Source organism: Vanacampus margaritifer, chromosome 11, assembly GCF_051991255.1.
Source record: "Vanacampus margaritifer isolate UIUO_Vmar chromosome 11, RoL_Vmar_1.0, whole genome shotgun sequence".
Lineage (NCBI taxonomy): Eukaryota > Metazoa > Chordata > Actinopteri > Syngnathiformes > Syngnathidae > Vanacampus > Vanacampus margaritifer.
The window spans coordinates 3,736,939-3,751,142 of NC_135442.1; the positions used below are offsets into that span (position 1 = coordinate 3,736,939).

General features: G+C 43.0%; 2 protein-coding genes across 5 annotated transcripts; both read left to right on the plus strand.

Moving 5' to 3' along the window:
* Positions 1-309: 309 nt before the first annotated feature.
* LOC144060394 (kelch-like protein 9) lies at positions 310-9,765 on the plus strand. Its single transcript, XM_077579916.1, has 11 exons — positions 310-397; positions 796-849; positions 1,708-1,838; positions 1,979-2,178; positions 2,247-2,379; positions 2,441-2,637; positions 2,709-2,784; positions 3,632-4,198; positions 4,269-4,448; positions 5,117-5,230; positions 8,072-9,765. The coding sequence occupies exons 2-11, from the start codon at positions 845-847 to the stop codon at positions 8,566-8,568; spliced, it is 2,100 nt and encodes a 699-aa protein (XP_077436042.1). The 5' UTR covers positions 310-397; positions 796-844; the 3' UTR covers positions 8,569-9,765.
* On the plus strand, positions 5,185-14,151 carry hsd3b1 (hydroxy-delta-5-steroid dehydrogenase, 3 beta- and steroid delta-isomerase 1). 4 transcript variants are annotated; one of them, XM_077579919.1, is made up of 5 exons: positions 5,185-5,230; positions 10,854-10,895; positions 11,016-11,177; positions 11,735-11,899; positions 12,751-14,151. In XM_077579919.1, the coding sequence occupies exons 3-5, from the start codon at positions 11,024-11,026 to the stop codon at positions 13,557-13,559; spliced, it is 1,128 nt and encodes a 375-aa protein (XP_077436045.1). In that variant the 5' UTR covers positions 5,185-5,230; positions 10,854-10,895; positions 11,016-11,023; the 3' UTR covers positions 13,560-14,151. The 4 variants fall into 4 exon arrangements, with proteins under 4 accessions (XP_077436045.1, XP_077436046.1, XP_077436044.1 ...); XM_077579920.1 differs by lacking the exon at positions 5,185-5,230 and adding an exon at positions 10,451-10,491 and having other exon boundaries at positions 10,857-10,895; XM_077579918.1 differs by lacking the exon at positions 5,185-5,230 and having other exon boundaries at positions 10,880-10,895; positions 10,976-11,177.
* Positions 14,152-14,204: the final 53 nt, after the last annotated feature.

Here is a 14,204-nt window from a genome sequence, read left to right on the forward strand (position 1 = left end):
CATAGAGAACTCTTGTTTGTCTATATGAACCTCATTACTAACTTGTAACCGGTCCAGGGTGTACACTCAGCTAGGATCTGCTCCATTTTACCCACAACCCAAAAGAGGATAAATGCAATAGAAAATGGATGACCAAATCTTGTATCTCATTCGTGTCATTGGCAGCTCACAAAATGCAAATGTAGTCGAAGCGTAGCGCGTGGCTCAAAAGAGAAGTTACACAGGAAGTGACTTGGGTGTACTGTAGCCGAGCCCACGTTGAAAATCCGCCGAGAAGCTCTTGACGAGACCTCGCCACTGGGCGACTGACATTTTGTTGCTCGCAGCGCTTTTTCCACTGCGTCAGGCTGGAGGGAGGAAGCCCGGGGTTCAGTCTGCTCAGGAGGATTTCGGCCAGGTAAGCCGACCAAATTGTCGGTGTCGTGAAATCAAATGTTTAGTAATGCTTCCTCCTCGGTCACAATGTGTATTTGGAAATAGGAAGCGGAGTTGCACAATTTTGGAGCACGACTTAACAGTATGAGGTTTTGCATTGAACCTGTTTTTAAGTGCTTTTTCCATCAGGTGGATGCAATACAGGTGAAAAAGTTGTATGGCTCCTTGAAACGTTCTAGTAGACTTGTACACCCAAATTTGTGTCAGTGAAAGTGATGTTAGTGGCAATTTTTTTTCCTCCCGATAAAAGTCCATCTCCAATATCCTGTTGTCTTTTTCATGCATGTTAACGAAGGTGAAAAGAGAATCTTGCATGCTCACAAACAGAATTGAACACTGTTCTTGATTGCGTCCATTTAGGAAGTCTCACCAGTGCAGTAACAGTCCTCGAGCTCACTACGCCAACAACATGGGGTAAGGTGTTTCTTACATCCATCCATCCATTTTCTTAACCGCTTTTCCTCACGAGGGTCGCGGGGGGCCCAGCTGGCTTTCGGGCAGTAGGCGAGGTACACCCTGAACTGGTTGCCAGCCAATCGCAGTGTTTCTTACATAAGATATGATAATAACGTTTTGGTCTGAAACAGTCATTTTAGTCTTTTTGGCAGTCTCCCTTCAAAGATGGACTTGTCCTCGAGATTTTGTCTGACTGTCACCAAATTTGAACTACGGATAGATGACCCTCAATCGCGAAACATTCGCATTGCATGTGGTCAGACTATGGCAGGAAACTTTGAAATGACAAAAGTAGAACACAAAACTCAAATACCACAAGCTCAGAACCAGACCAAATGTCAGATAAAATTTATTTACCACGTCTACTATAAGTAGACTCTCCAAAAAAAAATGAAGATGTCAGGAGTGAAAAGAGACAGAAATTTTGGGTCATATAAGGGTCATTTCCAATTGCGCTTAGAATGTAAAAGAACTATAATTTTTTCTTTTTTTTATGCACCACCCACACATTCACTTTTTTATATGCTCTAAATTTTAATGCACGACACACACATTTGTATATACACTCGGTGGGGTCACATTCACGGTGTAGGGGCAGAGTGTGACGAACTCAGTAACGGGGTTAGTTCTCACGAGGCACGCTGACGTGACGACCAGGACCTTTCCCTGCCGGGCCTGGGGTTCTAGGGTGCCGCCCGTTCCTTGGTGCTCCCTCCTCTCCTTCGCTCTCACTGTAAAAAGAAAAAAAAAGGACTAGAACATTTGAGGGTATTGCCAATTTGCCCCAGTAGCCAACCACTGTCTTTGCCACCGCAGAGTCGGAGACGACAGCGGACCAGGGAGGCTGAGCCGCCGCTTTTCCCGTTTGAGCGGTAGGCGTCACTCCAGGCCAGCAGGTCAGCCCGACAGATCTCCTGCGCCGCTCCCGGAGCAACCGCCTCAGCAAGGTGACCGGAATGGACTTGGAAGAACTCTCAAAAAAAAGTTTCAAATAAAATTGAGAGATTTTCCACTTCTTTTTTTTTCACCTTCCGTCCCAGAATTTGAAGGTCTGCTGCCTGAATGACGTTGTTGTCTGTTGTATTAGATGACAGGGTTCCTCTGCCAGACCCCGTCCCACCTCCAGCACCAGTTCCAGCACCAGTTCCGTGCCCAGCTCCGGCTCCCCTTCCCCCGGCCCAGACAATGCCTCCCAAACGGCCCGACAAAGCTACCAAGCCCAAACTGCCCCCTCGGCCTCTTTCCAAGGTGTTCAGTAGTACTGAACACGGCTCAGCTGTATTACAGGTACAACCCAAGACTCTAGTCTAGAGTCTAGGCTGGTCTTCTATAATTGTCTGGTTTTTATTTTACAGGGTTTGAATGCTTTCCGGGCAAGTGACATTCTGTGCGATGTGGTGCTGGTTCCCGGAGACAGTCAGGAAACTTTTCCGGTGCACAGAGTCATCATGGCGTCATCCAGTGACTACTTCAAGGCCATGTTCACAGGTAAGTCATCTGCTGCGAAATGGATAAGAAGCAAAGTAATCATATTTGTACATTATTTGAGGGGGTATGCGTGAGACGGATATGCGCGAGATCAAGCTACATGGCGTCACCAAGTTGGGCCTGAAGAACATTTTAGACTTCATCTACACGTCCAAAGTCAGCCTGGACATGAGCAACCTCCAGGACACCCTGGAGGCTGCCAACTTCTTGCAGGTCATGCCGGTACTCAACTTCTGCAACCAGCTTCTGAGCAGAGAGGTGAGCTTCAGTCCACTGCATCAAATTCTTTGACAGAATCAACAGCTCACCTGCATCTCCTCATGATTCAGATCACGATTGATAATTGCGTGGAGGTGGAGAGCATCGCTTCTGACTTACTCCTGGAGGATTTGCAGAGGAACATCGGTAAATCAGGAGATAAAGTATCATGGATTTGGGTTAAAGTGCGTTTTCTTTACAGTGATGTACTTAACTGAAGGCTTTAGGTTTGGAAGTTAGGCTCAAACAGGGAACAACTTGCGGCTCTGCAGCCACATTTGGCTTTTTCATCCCTCTCCGGTGGCTCCCTTTGAATCTCCCCAAAAAATAGTCGAAAAAAATATATTTTTTTTTTTGTGCATATTTTTTCAACCTAAAATATTATTTAAATGAAATGAATAAATATATATATATATATATATATAAGTTAAAAAGAAAGGCATAAGGTGGATGAAAAAGTTGTCGTTTTTTAAAAATACCTAATAATGTCCAAAAATGAAGAGGAAAAGCAGAAAATTCCCATGAAATTGACAAAAATGACAGAGAACTGAATTTAAAAAATGCAGAAATTCAAAAATGTACCATAAAATGTATACAAAATTGCCCAAAATGTCACATAATTGACAACAAAAAGGAAAGAAAAAAATGTCAAAAGATAGCCATAAAATGTCCAAAAAAGGAAGGAGAGGCAGAAAAATACGATATGTCCATAAAACTGCCACAAATGTCGGAAATTTGACCGAAAAGTGTAAAAATGTATGAAAAATGATCCAATCCAAAAATGGAAGACTAAGACTAACGCACTGTTTCCTTCATCACAATGTTTAAACGTTTTGCGGCTCCAGACCTTTTTTTTTTAACTAATTTGGCCTAAAATGGCTCTTTTGACAGCAAAGGTTGTTGACCCCTAAGCTAGAAAATTAATCGATGGATGGACCAATAATAGCCCATAAGAAAGTTTATTAACCATCGCTTTTTTTTCTTTTTTTCGTAGCTGAGTTTGTGAGCCACAACCTGTCCGCCCTGATGCAGTGCGGTCGCTACCTGCAACTCTCCGAGAAAACCATCACAGGAGCCCTGGCCAGCAACTCTCTCAAGGGCTTCTCCGAAATGGAGCTCTACCACATTGCCAAAGGCTGGCTGACTCACAACCCCGCAGAGCGCCGCCATTCCGTCTACGCCTTGATGCGTCACATCCGCTTCCCTCTGATGAGCCCCTCCGACCTGATCCAGATCTCCCACCAGGAAGACGACCAGGACGAGGAGGGCGACTCCCTGATGCGTTCCGAGACCTCCTGCGTCAACCTCCTGCTGGAGGCCAGCAACTATCAGATGATGCCCTTCATGCAGCCGACCCTCCAAAGCGAGCGCACGCGGATCCGCTCGGACGCCACCCACATCGTGGCGCTGGGCGGCGTCATGCGCCAGCAGCTGGTGGTGAGTCGTGAGTTGAGACTGTACGACGACAAGACGGGTCACTGGAGAGCCCTCAAGCCCATGGAGGTGCCTTGCTACCAGCACGGCGTGGCCCTACTGGGCGGCTTCCTCTTCATCGTCGGAGGTGAGAGCGTCAAAACATCACGTTTCAACCAAATTGAAGACTTTTTGTGAAGTCACGCTGTCTGTCTCAGGTCAGAGTACTTACGACACCAAGGGTAAGACGGCCATCGATAGCGCCTACCGCTACGACCCGCGCTTCAACGTGTGGCTTCAGATCGCTTCACTCAAAGAGAAGAGAACCTTCTTCCACCTTAGCGCTCTCAAGGGAAAACTATACGCCATTGGTGGCAGGAATGCGGTGGGAGAGATTGGTGAGCGGATTATTTTTTTCCCCAGGGTTGTTCTGAAGTTTCGCTTTGTCGTCCAATCTTAACTCATTCACTCCCGGCCGTTTTCACTGAAGCAACCCCCTTCACTCCCGGCTCTTTTAATGGATTTTGACTGATTTTTGCAAGGCCCACAGAATATTGTGTTCTATTGCTATAAAAACATGGAACCTACCAAAATAAAGATTATAGATTATATAAGATTAAAGATTCTTTCATCAGGAAAAAAAAGTATATTTCTATCCGTTTCCGTTTTGCACCAATTAGCATTAGAATATAGCTAAGTTTCATCATTATTCACATTCCTGGTGAAAACACGGGCAAAAAGAGCTTGTTGCAACCTAGCCCTAGTTGATTTCTTATACTTTGCTGCCACCTGCTGGTCGTTTTTTGTAATAACTACCATTGCTTTAAGCCACCTCTTCATGTTAGAAGCTGCATCAAAGCCTTCTGTTTGCTCTAGCATAAAAAAACTTTTGGAAAAAAAACTAATAAATAAATTTTAGGGAGTGAAGGAAAAGTATCTTATTTTATTTTTTATTTTTTAAACGTATTTACACGTTTTTGGGTTTGAATTAGTCAAACTACAAAAAGTCGTAAACGCCAACTTCTTGCGTACAAGCTCAGTTGACGCCCAACTATTTTCTGCGCAGACTCGGTGGAGTGCTACAACCTGAAGACAAACGAGTGGACCTTTGTGAGCAGCATGGCCGAGTCTCACTATGGGCACGCCGGGACGGTCCATGGCGACGTGATGTACATCTCAGGTAACACCAATGAAATGTTAAAAATGTAGCATAGCAACAAAGATCAGGAAGGAAATGAGTCAAATGCGGTGTCAGGTGGGTGTTCAACAACAATCGCATTTGCATCCAAAGCAAACGAAAAAGCCGTACCATCAAATGCAGCTTGGCCAATCACTGCGCAGCTCATAAAAAGATTCTCGTATCCTTGATCCACATTCATTGTTCCATTGATTTCAGTGATATATTGAAAAAAGGCCTTCTTTTTTTTTTTTATTGTTTCTCAATGATTGTCTGCTACGTTAGCTGAGCGTCTACTTTATTTATTTATTTTTTGCATTATATCCTTAGCAAGAATGACCCCCCCCCCACCCCCCACCCCCCACCCCACACATTTGTGTTGTCTTCCAAACCCTGCAGACATAATATAAAGCATTATACATAAAAAAATAAAAAAAAAAACGGAACCTCCACTAAAGTGACTGTAACTGTTGATCAGACATTGCGGCGGCCTTGACTGCATCGTCCTCACAGAGAAGGCCTTCTTGTCTCCAAATAAACACAAGCGGGACATTCAAGGCTGAGTGTGGGAGGTTGGACAGCTGAATCAAAGCAGAACGAGCCGCCGTAAAATAAATAAAAAGTTAGTTGAAGGGGGTTTCTACAAAACCCTCCTGTTGTGTGGCCGATCTCGTTGACCTACTTTAGAGCTGAAAATTCTACATTTGAAAAATACTAATAATATTTGTTTGAACTAAAAAAAATAATAATAATAATAAATAAAAAATTAATATAACATATACAGTATGTTAATATGCTTTAATTTAAAACATACAATTTGTTTGAATGAATAAACATTTTTAAAAAATATATAAATACAGTATATGGTATATTATTGAATTTTAAAAATACCATTTGTTCAGCATTAGCCCGAGCTCTAATTGATCACATTTCTTTTTTGACAAGTGGTTTAAGAGTGCTCGAGTTGACCTTTTCTCCCCTCTTCCTGTCACAGCGGCAGCTCGTCAGTGTAGACGCTCACGGCCTCGGCCCACCACAGGAAACAGGTGTCTGCTCACAATGGCAATGAACAGATGATGGCAGAGAGTTCTCATACGCTTTACAGTCCATATGCCTGTGTGAAAAAAAAACTGATGGTTAAAATGACACAGTCTGAAATGTACTTTAGCACTAAAAAATCACACACGCACATCACAAAATAGTATGCTAAATTAGCTCATCAGTTTTTCTTTTTAATATTTATTTTAACACAAATCCTTCTTGGAGTCAACAACATAAAACAGTTCTCTTCAAAAGTCAGCTCCATAAATATTGGCACATTAACATAATTGTCATGGTTTTTGGCTTCTAACACCACCACGATGGATTGGAAATGACACAAATAAGATGTGGTTTAACTGCACAATTTCAGGTTTAAATTGAGTGTATTTGCATAAAAATGAGGTGAACATTGTCGGAATTACAACAGCTTGTATTATTGCCTCCCACTATTTAAGGGGCCCAAAAGTCATGGGACTTACCTGTATTAGCTGTTGCATTGCCAGGTGGGCATGAATGGCTGCCAGTGGAGCTGCTTCACTTGTGTTTACTGATGATGTGACTACTGACAAAAGCAGGATGATTTTAATGACGTTTTTTTTTTTTTAGCATGCGTTTCACTTGAAGACAAACCTGAATTCCTAAAACTGGGAGTCTCGAGTTAAAGCACATTTTGTCCATTTAATTTATTTAGAGCCAAACAGATGAGAATTGGACAGGTAATATCTTGCAGCTAGGGTTAGGGTTAGTAACCCCTATCAAAATTTATAGAAACAGGGTCTACGTATATAGAATTTTTTAACCTAATTCTGGTTACTTAATTCTGTCTGTTAGCGAGAGCCACCACATCGTGATAACTTACATTGATGTTTGTGCATTTGGCAATTTATTATTATATTATATTATTAGTATGGGATTTTTTTTTAATGGGCTTTAGGTGAACTGATGAATACACACACGCTCGCTCGCACGCACACACACACACACACACACACACATACACATATTCACCCACATACAAAAAAAAATATATATATATATATATATATGTGTGTATATGTATATATATATGTATATATATTTAAAAAATAAATAAATAAATAAATAAATAAAATTAAAAAAAACATTTATTAAATTTTTTTAATTTATTTGTTTTCTAAAAAAAAGAGAGCAATGATGATGTCAAATCGAATGAACAATACTGAGCTCTCCTGAAGAAAAAAAAAAATAATAATAATAATATCTTGCAGCTCTTGTTCATGAAAACCCACATTCTCAACCATCTCATCTTGTCATATGACGAGTCTGACACAAGTAACAAGCCTTCTTGACAAAAGGAAAAGGGAATTTCAAATGCAGGGGGGAGTCAGGAAAAAAAAAGATTCAAGTAGAGTACAGTAACAAAGTATTCATACTTTGTCGCTTCCCAGCTTCTTCTCTTTTGGTTTTTAGACAAACACGCTGAGTGTGGCGGTTTCATGGTCCACAAAAATCTTTTACTTCCGCAAATAAGTAGAAGTAAAGAAGTAATCATTCTCAACATACTGTAGTTGCGGATCGAGTAGAGATACAGATACAGACTTGCCATGTCTTGCATTTTTTTGCGTTCAAATTTACAATCTATTAAAAAAGTATAATGTAAATGTTATTTTTTTTTGTATTACGCAATTCTTCCTCTATGGAGTAGTCAACGTTTTGTTGCTCTTGGGTGCCACCTAGTGTTCACGGGGGCCCAAAGCAGGCGCTTAGTGTATCTTATGCCTTGGTCCAGTTGGCTGAATCCCGCTTTCCTATCATATCACCAAGGCGGCATCACCCACGACACCTTCCAGAAGGAGCTGTGGTGCTACGAGCCAGCGGCGGACGAGTGGTCGCGGCGTGCCGACATGACGGAGCTGCGCGGCCTCCACTGCATGTGCACCGTGGGGGAGCGCCTCTTCGTCATGGGCGGCAACCACTTCCGGGGCAGCAGCGACTACGACGACGTGCTGGGATGCGAGTACTACAGCCCCGCGCACGACCAGTGGACGGTGGTGGCGCCCATGCCGCGGGGTCAGAGCGACGTGGGCGTCACCGTCCTCCAGGGTCGGATCTACGTGGTGGGCGGGTACTCGTGGAACAGCCGCTGCATGGTGGACATCGTGCAGCGCTACGACCCACACAGGGACGTGTGGGACCGTGTGTTTGACATTTTAGAGCCTCTGGGCGGGATTCGGGCCTGCACCATGACTGTTCATCTGCCCGAGGGCTCGGTGGACGAGGCTCAGATCCAGGAGGGACCCTTGCCCAAAGGCGAAAACTGAAATTTGCTAGCAGTCAGGCAAAATCTCTAGGACATCTTTTTCTTTGGAAATGGTCACATCAAAACAAAATGGCAGCGCCCCTGTGCATTTTACAGCATGGCTTCTTGAGACTTTTTTGTGGGTCTACTTGTGAGCGACATGGTGATCAAATTTTGTGTGGCTGAGTGAAATAGTGTGGCTAAATTTTCAAAAAACTACCAAATGTACATTTTCACCAGGAGAGACCGACGTCAAAATGAAACCAAGAATGGCGATTTGGAACCAAAATGGCAGACGTCCTGTGTGTTTTCAGCCATTGCTTCCTGAGACTGTTTTTGTGGGTCTACTTGTGACAGACTTGCCTACCAAATAAGTAAAATTAACTTTGTAGTTGAATCTTCAACAAACTGCTAGGAAGAACATACCTTCTAGATGACCCAAAAATGGCCAATTTGACCCAACATGGCTGACTTCCTGTGCCTTCAGGCATGGTTTCTTGAGGTTTTTTTGTTGTTGGTCTTTGCGTGTTAGACATGCATTCCAAATGTCATGCTGGTAAATGAATTTGGCTTCAGGGGCTCCATTTTCAAATAACTTCCAAACATTTTTACCAGGGGGAATCGTCCTGCTAGATGACCCAAAAAATCCCTCAAATTCATTACTTCCAACCCAATTTTTGTGTGGTCATGCACCAAAAAGCCAAATAAATGAAGCAATGTTCTGTTAGAACCGAGAAGCCAGAGGGAATGTGAGCACCATGACGATTTTTCCCATTTTTGTAATTTCCCAAAATGAAGGTCATTTGCGCAACATGGACAAAGCTCGGCACTGTAGCTCATTTGAAGCTCGTTACGCCCCAAACGTCAGTTCCCGTCATGAGTTTGGACCTCTGCTAGCTTGTGGTCACAAAACCGGTGTTTGTGTCAATTCCTAAGTCTTGGTTTCTTGATGTTAGCTGACATGTTGACATGTTAGCAATAGCATCACTGTCAACGTCACATTCGCATTATTGTCTAAATGCTAGGTGGCGACATGTTAGTATCACTAACATCAACATCAAGAGATTTGTCATTTGATTAATTTCTTTTTTTCTCTCTCTTTTTTTAAGTAGCCAATATCATGAGCGTAAACCAAGCTTCCCGTTCGGTCCAGGTGGCCATGTTATCAATATGAGATGCAAATAAAGTTTTTAAAAATGAACAAATCCTGAGTGCGGCATCCATTTGCCGCCTTCTTTGTCGTTTGTGTGCTTTCGTCACGTCTGTTTCTCGTCTGATTCGCTAGCTCAGTGGTTCACAACCGCGGTCCTCGAGTACCCCTATCCAACCTGTTTTCCATGTCTCCCACAAGCAACACAGGTGTTTCAAACTGTCAGCTAATCAGCAAGCTCTGCATGAAGCCTGATAACGATCCTCACCCGTGTTGGCTGTGGAGACAGGCTGGAGAGGGGAACTCGAGGACCAGTGCGCTAGCTAATCAGAACGATCAGTCACTCAGTGTTGACATTTACATTTGAAGTTTCTCTACCCTTACATTAACGTGCTAGGTGGCTAATAGCTACAAGTTAGCATTGCTAACATCAACATATTGGACAACTAATTGCCTGGTCTCGTCACGTGGTCCCTACTCTTACATCTTGATGTTAGGCGGCTACATGTTAGCATCACTAGTACCATCGTTTTGTGATTTGTCTATTTCTATTTTGGCAATGATATTTTTTAGGTATTTCTTTTTTAATATATTTTTTAAATGAGCCAATCTGGATTTTCTTTCATTTACACACACACGCACACGCACACACATTTCATTCGATGTGTTCGTCCTTCAGCTCAAGATAAGAGCGCCGACATCTGACGTGGCCAAGGACTCCAAACAAAGCAGCACACAGAAAGTTGCGCACAATTTAACGTCTCTACTTTTATTTTTATTTAAAAAAGAAAAAAGGTGAGTGTGTGTCAATATTGCTGTCCAGTTAAAGGGGAAAAAACACCATCAAGGCCCAAATTTTAATGTTTTAGGGCTTCAAGAGTAGCCTATCATTTCCAAGTAGGATTTCAAGATAGAGTTAGGGTTTCATAATACAGTTAAAAATTTTCATTTTAAAGCAAAGGGTAGGATTTGGGGGTTGCGATTTCATATTTTACTTTCAAGAAAAGGTTGGCGTTCAGATTAAGTTTTAGGCCTACTGTAGCCAGGGTGACAGTTTCGAAGTAGGATCTCAAACCAGGGTTAAAAGTAGGATTAGGGTTTATAAAAGTATCACATTTAAGTATCTTCAATTAATTCTTTTTTTCCTTTTTTATCAGCAGATTCCTGTTTGCCAGACTGAGCACGGCCCCTCCCCTCCTGTAAGCGTCCTTGTCCATCCTCCACATGTCTTATAAAAAGCAGTCCCGCTCTTCTTGGTGGCGCTCATCTTCCCTCAAAGTCCCGCTTCTTCTTCTCTTTTCTTTTGTCAACCTGTGGAGGATCTGCAATGTCCCTAGACGGCGACGTGTGCGCGGTGACGGGAGCGTGCGGCTTCTTAGGAAAGACGCTGATTAGGATGCTTTTGGACCAGGAGAAAAACCTCAGTGAGATTCGACTCATCGATATCAACGTCAACCAGGAACTGCTTCAAAGTCTGGAAGGTAGGGTCCGATTTCACACGGTTTGAGGTTGCTCTCATGAGTATCTGTTTTTTTTCCTTTTGTGTACAAAATTAAAACAGATTATTAAAAAAATATATTCTCATATGAAAATAAAAATATATTTTGTACAGAAAATTAAGATCAAATATTATAATATTAAGATAAAAATAGAGATTAAAAAGAACTATTAAAAAAATTATAAGATTAAAAATGTTAATAATAAAATTAGTTTAATTAAATTAATATTTATTTTATTTTTTTATAATTTTATTTAAATAAAAAAGGTTCTGCTATTCAACATTTGCGATTAAAAAAATAAATATATGTATATATTTATTGATATATTTGGATTTTTCAAAGAATACAAACTTTTTTTCCGAAGAAACTTAAAATTCTGATGGAGAAAATACAAGGTATGATAAAGAATGAATTTATTGTCATGGAAAAATGCTTTTAAAAAAAAGACAACAAACTGCTGATCCAATGATTTTGCTTGGTCTAGAATTTGGATTACTCTTTCTTGCCTCTCACATTCGGCGGAATTTTCTGCGTTTCAGAAAGCCGAGGCAACGTCCGGCTGACCGCTTTGGAGGGCGACATCAGAAATGTCGACTTTGTGAGGAAAGCGTGCCGGGGGGCCACGCTGATCTTCCACATCGCTTCCATCATCGACGTCAGTGACGCTGTGGAGGCCAGCGAGATATACAGCGTCAACGTCAAAGGTGCGTGCGCCAGCAACTGTTGATGCTAGGCTGGGCTAACCTAGCGCTCTCCTTCCTTCCTGCCAACGCTTGGGCACTCGAATGCACCACGGCTTCATACCAAACCCAAATTATTACTCACAAAAAGCTGTTCACGATAGATGCTGAGAATCATATCAAAGCCGCGTCAATGAACACAAACAGGAAGTAGCAAACAAAATAAAAACGACCTGCACCACTATAGTCGTCAGACCCTTTCAAAATAAGAGCTAAAAATCCCCAAAAGCTTCTATTACAAGTTGTTCAACACTGTTTAGCTTCTTGTGAATAAAATAATATTCAATTTCGACCAAAGTTGCTGTTCTAGCTTTCTGTGAAGAAAAGTGGTACAACACAGTGAAAATTTTTCACAAAATGATGTCCATTATTGCAACTGAGAATACTACCAAGCCAACGGTAAAGCAGGAAGTACTGACCTACCAAAATAATAGTCATTTTACGCTTACCTTTTCAAAATAAGTGTCACAAAAAGCCCCAAAACCCTAAAATGTGAATCATCGTACTTTTTGTGGAACAGCTAATAAAGTGCTAGCTTTTTCTAAACCAAGGTTGCACGGTTTGGAATTTGATCGGCAGAACCGAAAAAAATTAAGTCTTTTATGCTTTAAATGACTGAGCTCCTTTGAAATGAAGTGTGACATGCATCCAAAACTTTGGTCCAACAAAATTGCTCACAAAAAGCTGCATCTACGAGAGCCAACAGTTGTAACAAGGACTCAAAATTTGGGGTGTTCCGACTTAAAGAAAAAAAATGCATCCATCTTTTGTTGACCAAAAGCTGCCATGTGGTTAAAGCTCCGTTGGTGTTCCAGGGACTGAGAACCTCCTGGAGGCGTGCGTCCAGGAGAACGTGGCGTCCTTCATCTACACCAGCACGGTGGAGGTGATGGGCCCCAACCTGGAGGGCGAGCCGGTGGTCAACGGCCACGAAGACATGGCCTACCGCTCCTACCTCAAGTCCTCCTACAGCAAGACCAAGAAGGAGGCCGAGGACCGCACCCTGAGCTACGACGGCGAGCCCCTGCCCAACGGCGGCCGCCTGACCACCTGCGCCCTGAGGCCCATGTACATCTACGGCGAGGACTGCCGCTTCCTGCTGAGCCACATGGCGGACGGCGTGCGCAACGGCGACGTCCTCTACCGGATGTCCCTGCAGGAGGCCAAAGTCAACCCGGTCTACGTGGGCAACGTGGCGGCGGCCCACCTCCAGGCCGCCCGCTGCCTCCGTGACCCCGAGCGGCGGGCGCGCGTGGCCGGGAAGTTCTACTTTGTGTCGGACGACACGCCGCACGTCAGCTACTCGGACTTCAACTACGCCGTCATGTCGCCGCTGGGCTTCGGCATCCAGGACAAGATGGTGGTGCCCCTGCGCCTGTTCTACGTGGTCTGCTTCCTGTGGGAGATGGCGTGCCTGATGCTGCGGCCCTTCCGGCGGGTGGTGCCGCCCATCAACCGGCAGCTGCTGACCATGCTCAACACGCCCTTCAGCTTCTCGTACGACAAGGCCAAGCGCGAGCTGGGCTACGCGCCCAAGTACACCTGGCAGGAGGCGCGCGGCAACACCACCCGCTGGCTGGCGCAGCAGCTGCCCAAACAACGAGAGAAAATATGGACCAAGTAAACGCACCATTGCTGGAAGTTTCGACATCAAAGAAAGAAAAGTGCCAACTCCCTTGGTAGCCTGACTTAAAACATAAAGAGTAAATGGAGTTTATTCCCCCCAAAGAAAGAGTACAGTGAATTGAAAAACACAGTTAAAATATTTGCGGGCCTACTCGGTCTCTATATCTCCTGCGAATATATGACAGTGATTTTGTGCTAATTTTGGCAAAACTATGGCGACCCAGAAGTAGCTCGAAATTGCAAAACGACGACAAATCTGAATTTAAGTATTTTACAGGTATTAATTTGCATATAAGAGTACAAAATTACCCCCCAAAATCAAAACAAAGCACTATTGATACAAAATTTGGTGAAATACTAATTTACAATACTGCCATGTTTGTTCTTCCATTGAGGCTTCTTGGCTACCGTACAATTTGGCAATTTAGCTTGTAATTTAGGGGCAGCTTGGTGTTTTTTTTTTTTTTTTGCGAAAGCACCAGAGTCTTTGACAGAAATGTGGTTAAAAGGAGTATTTTCAGCGGAAGCTATCATACTACTTCCTAATTTTTATTTTCAACTAATTAAAATGACTATCTACTAAACTTTAAGTGTGGTCCTCTTGTGTTTTTTCTTCTTCTGCGCCCTGTACACTGTCGCCTGC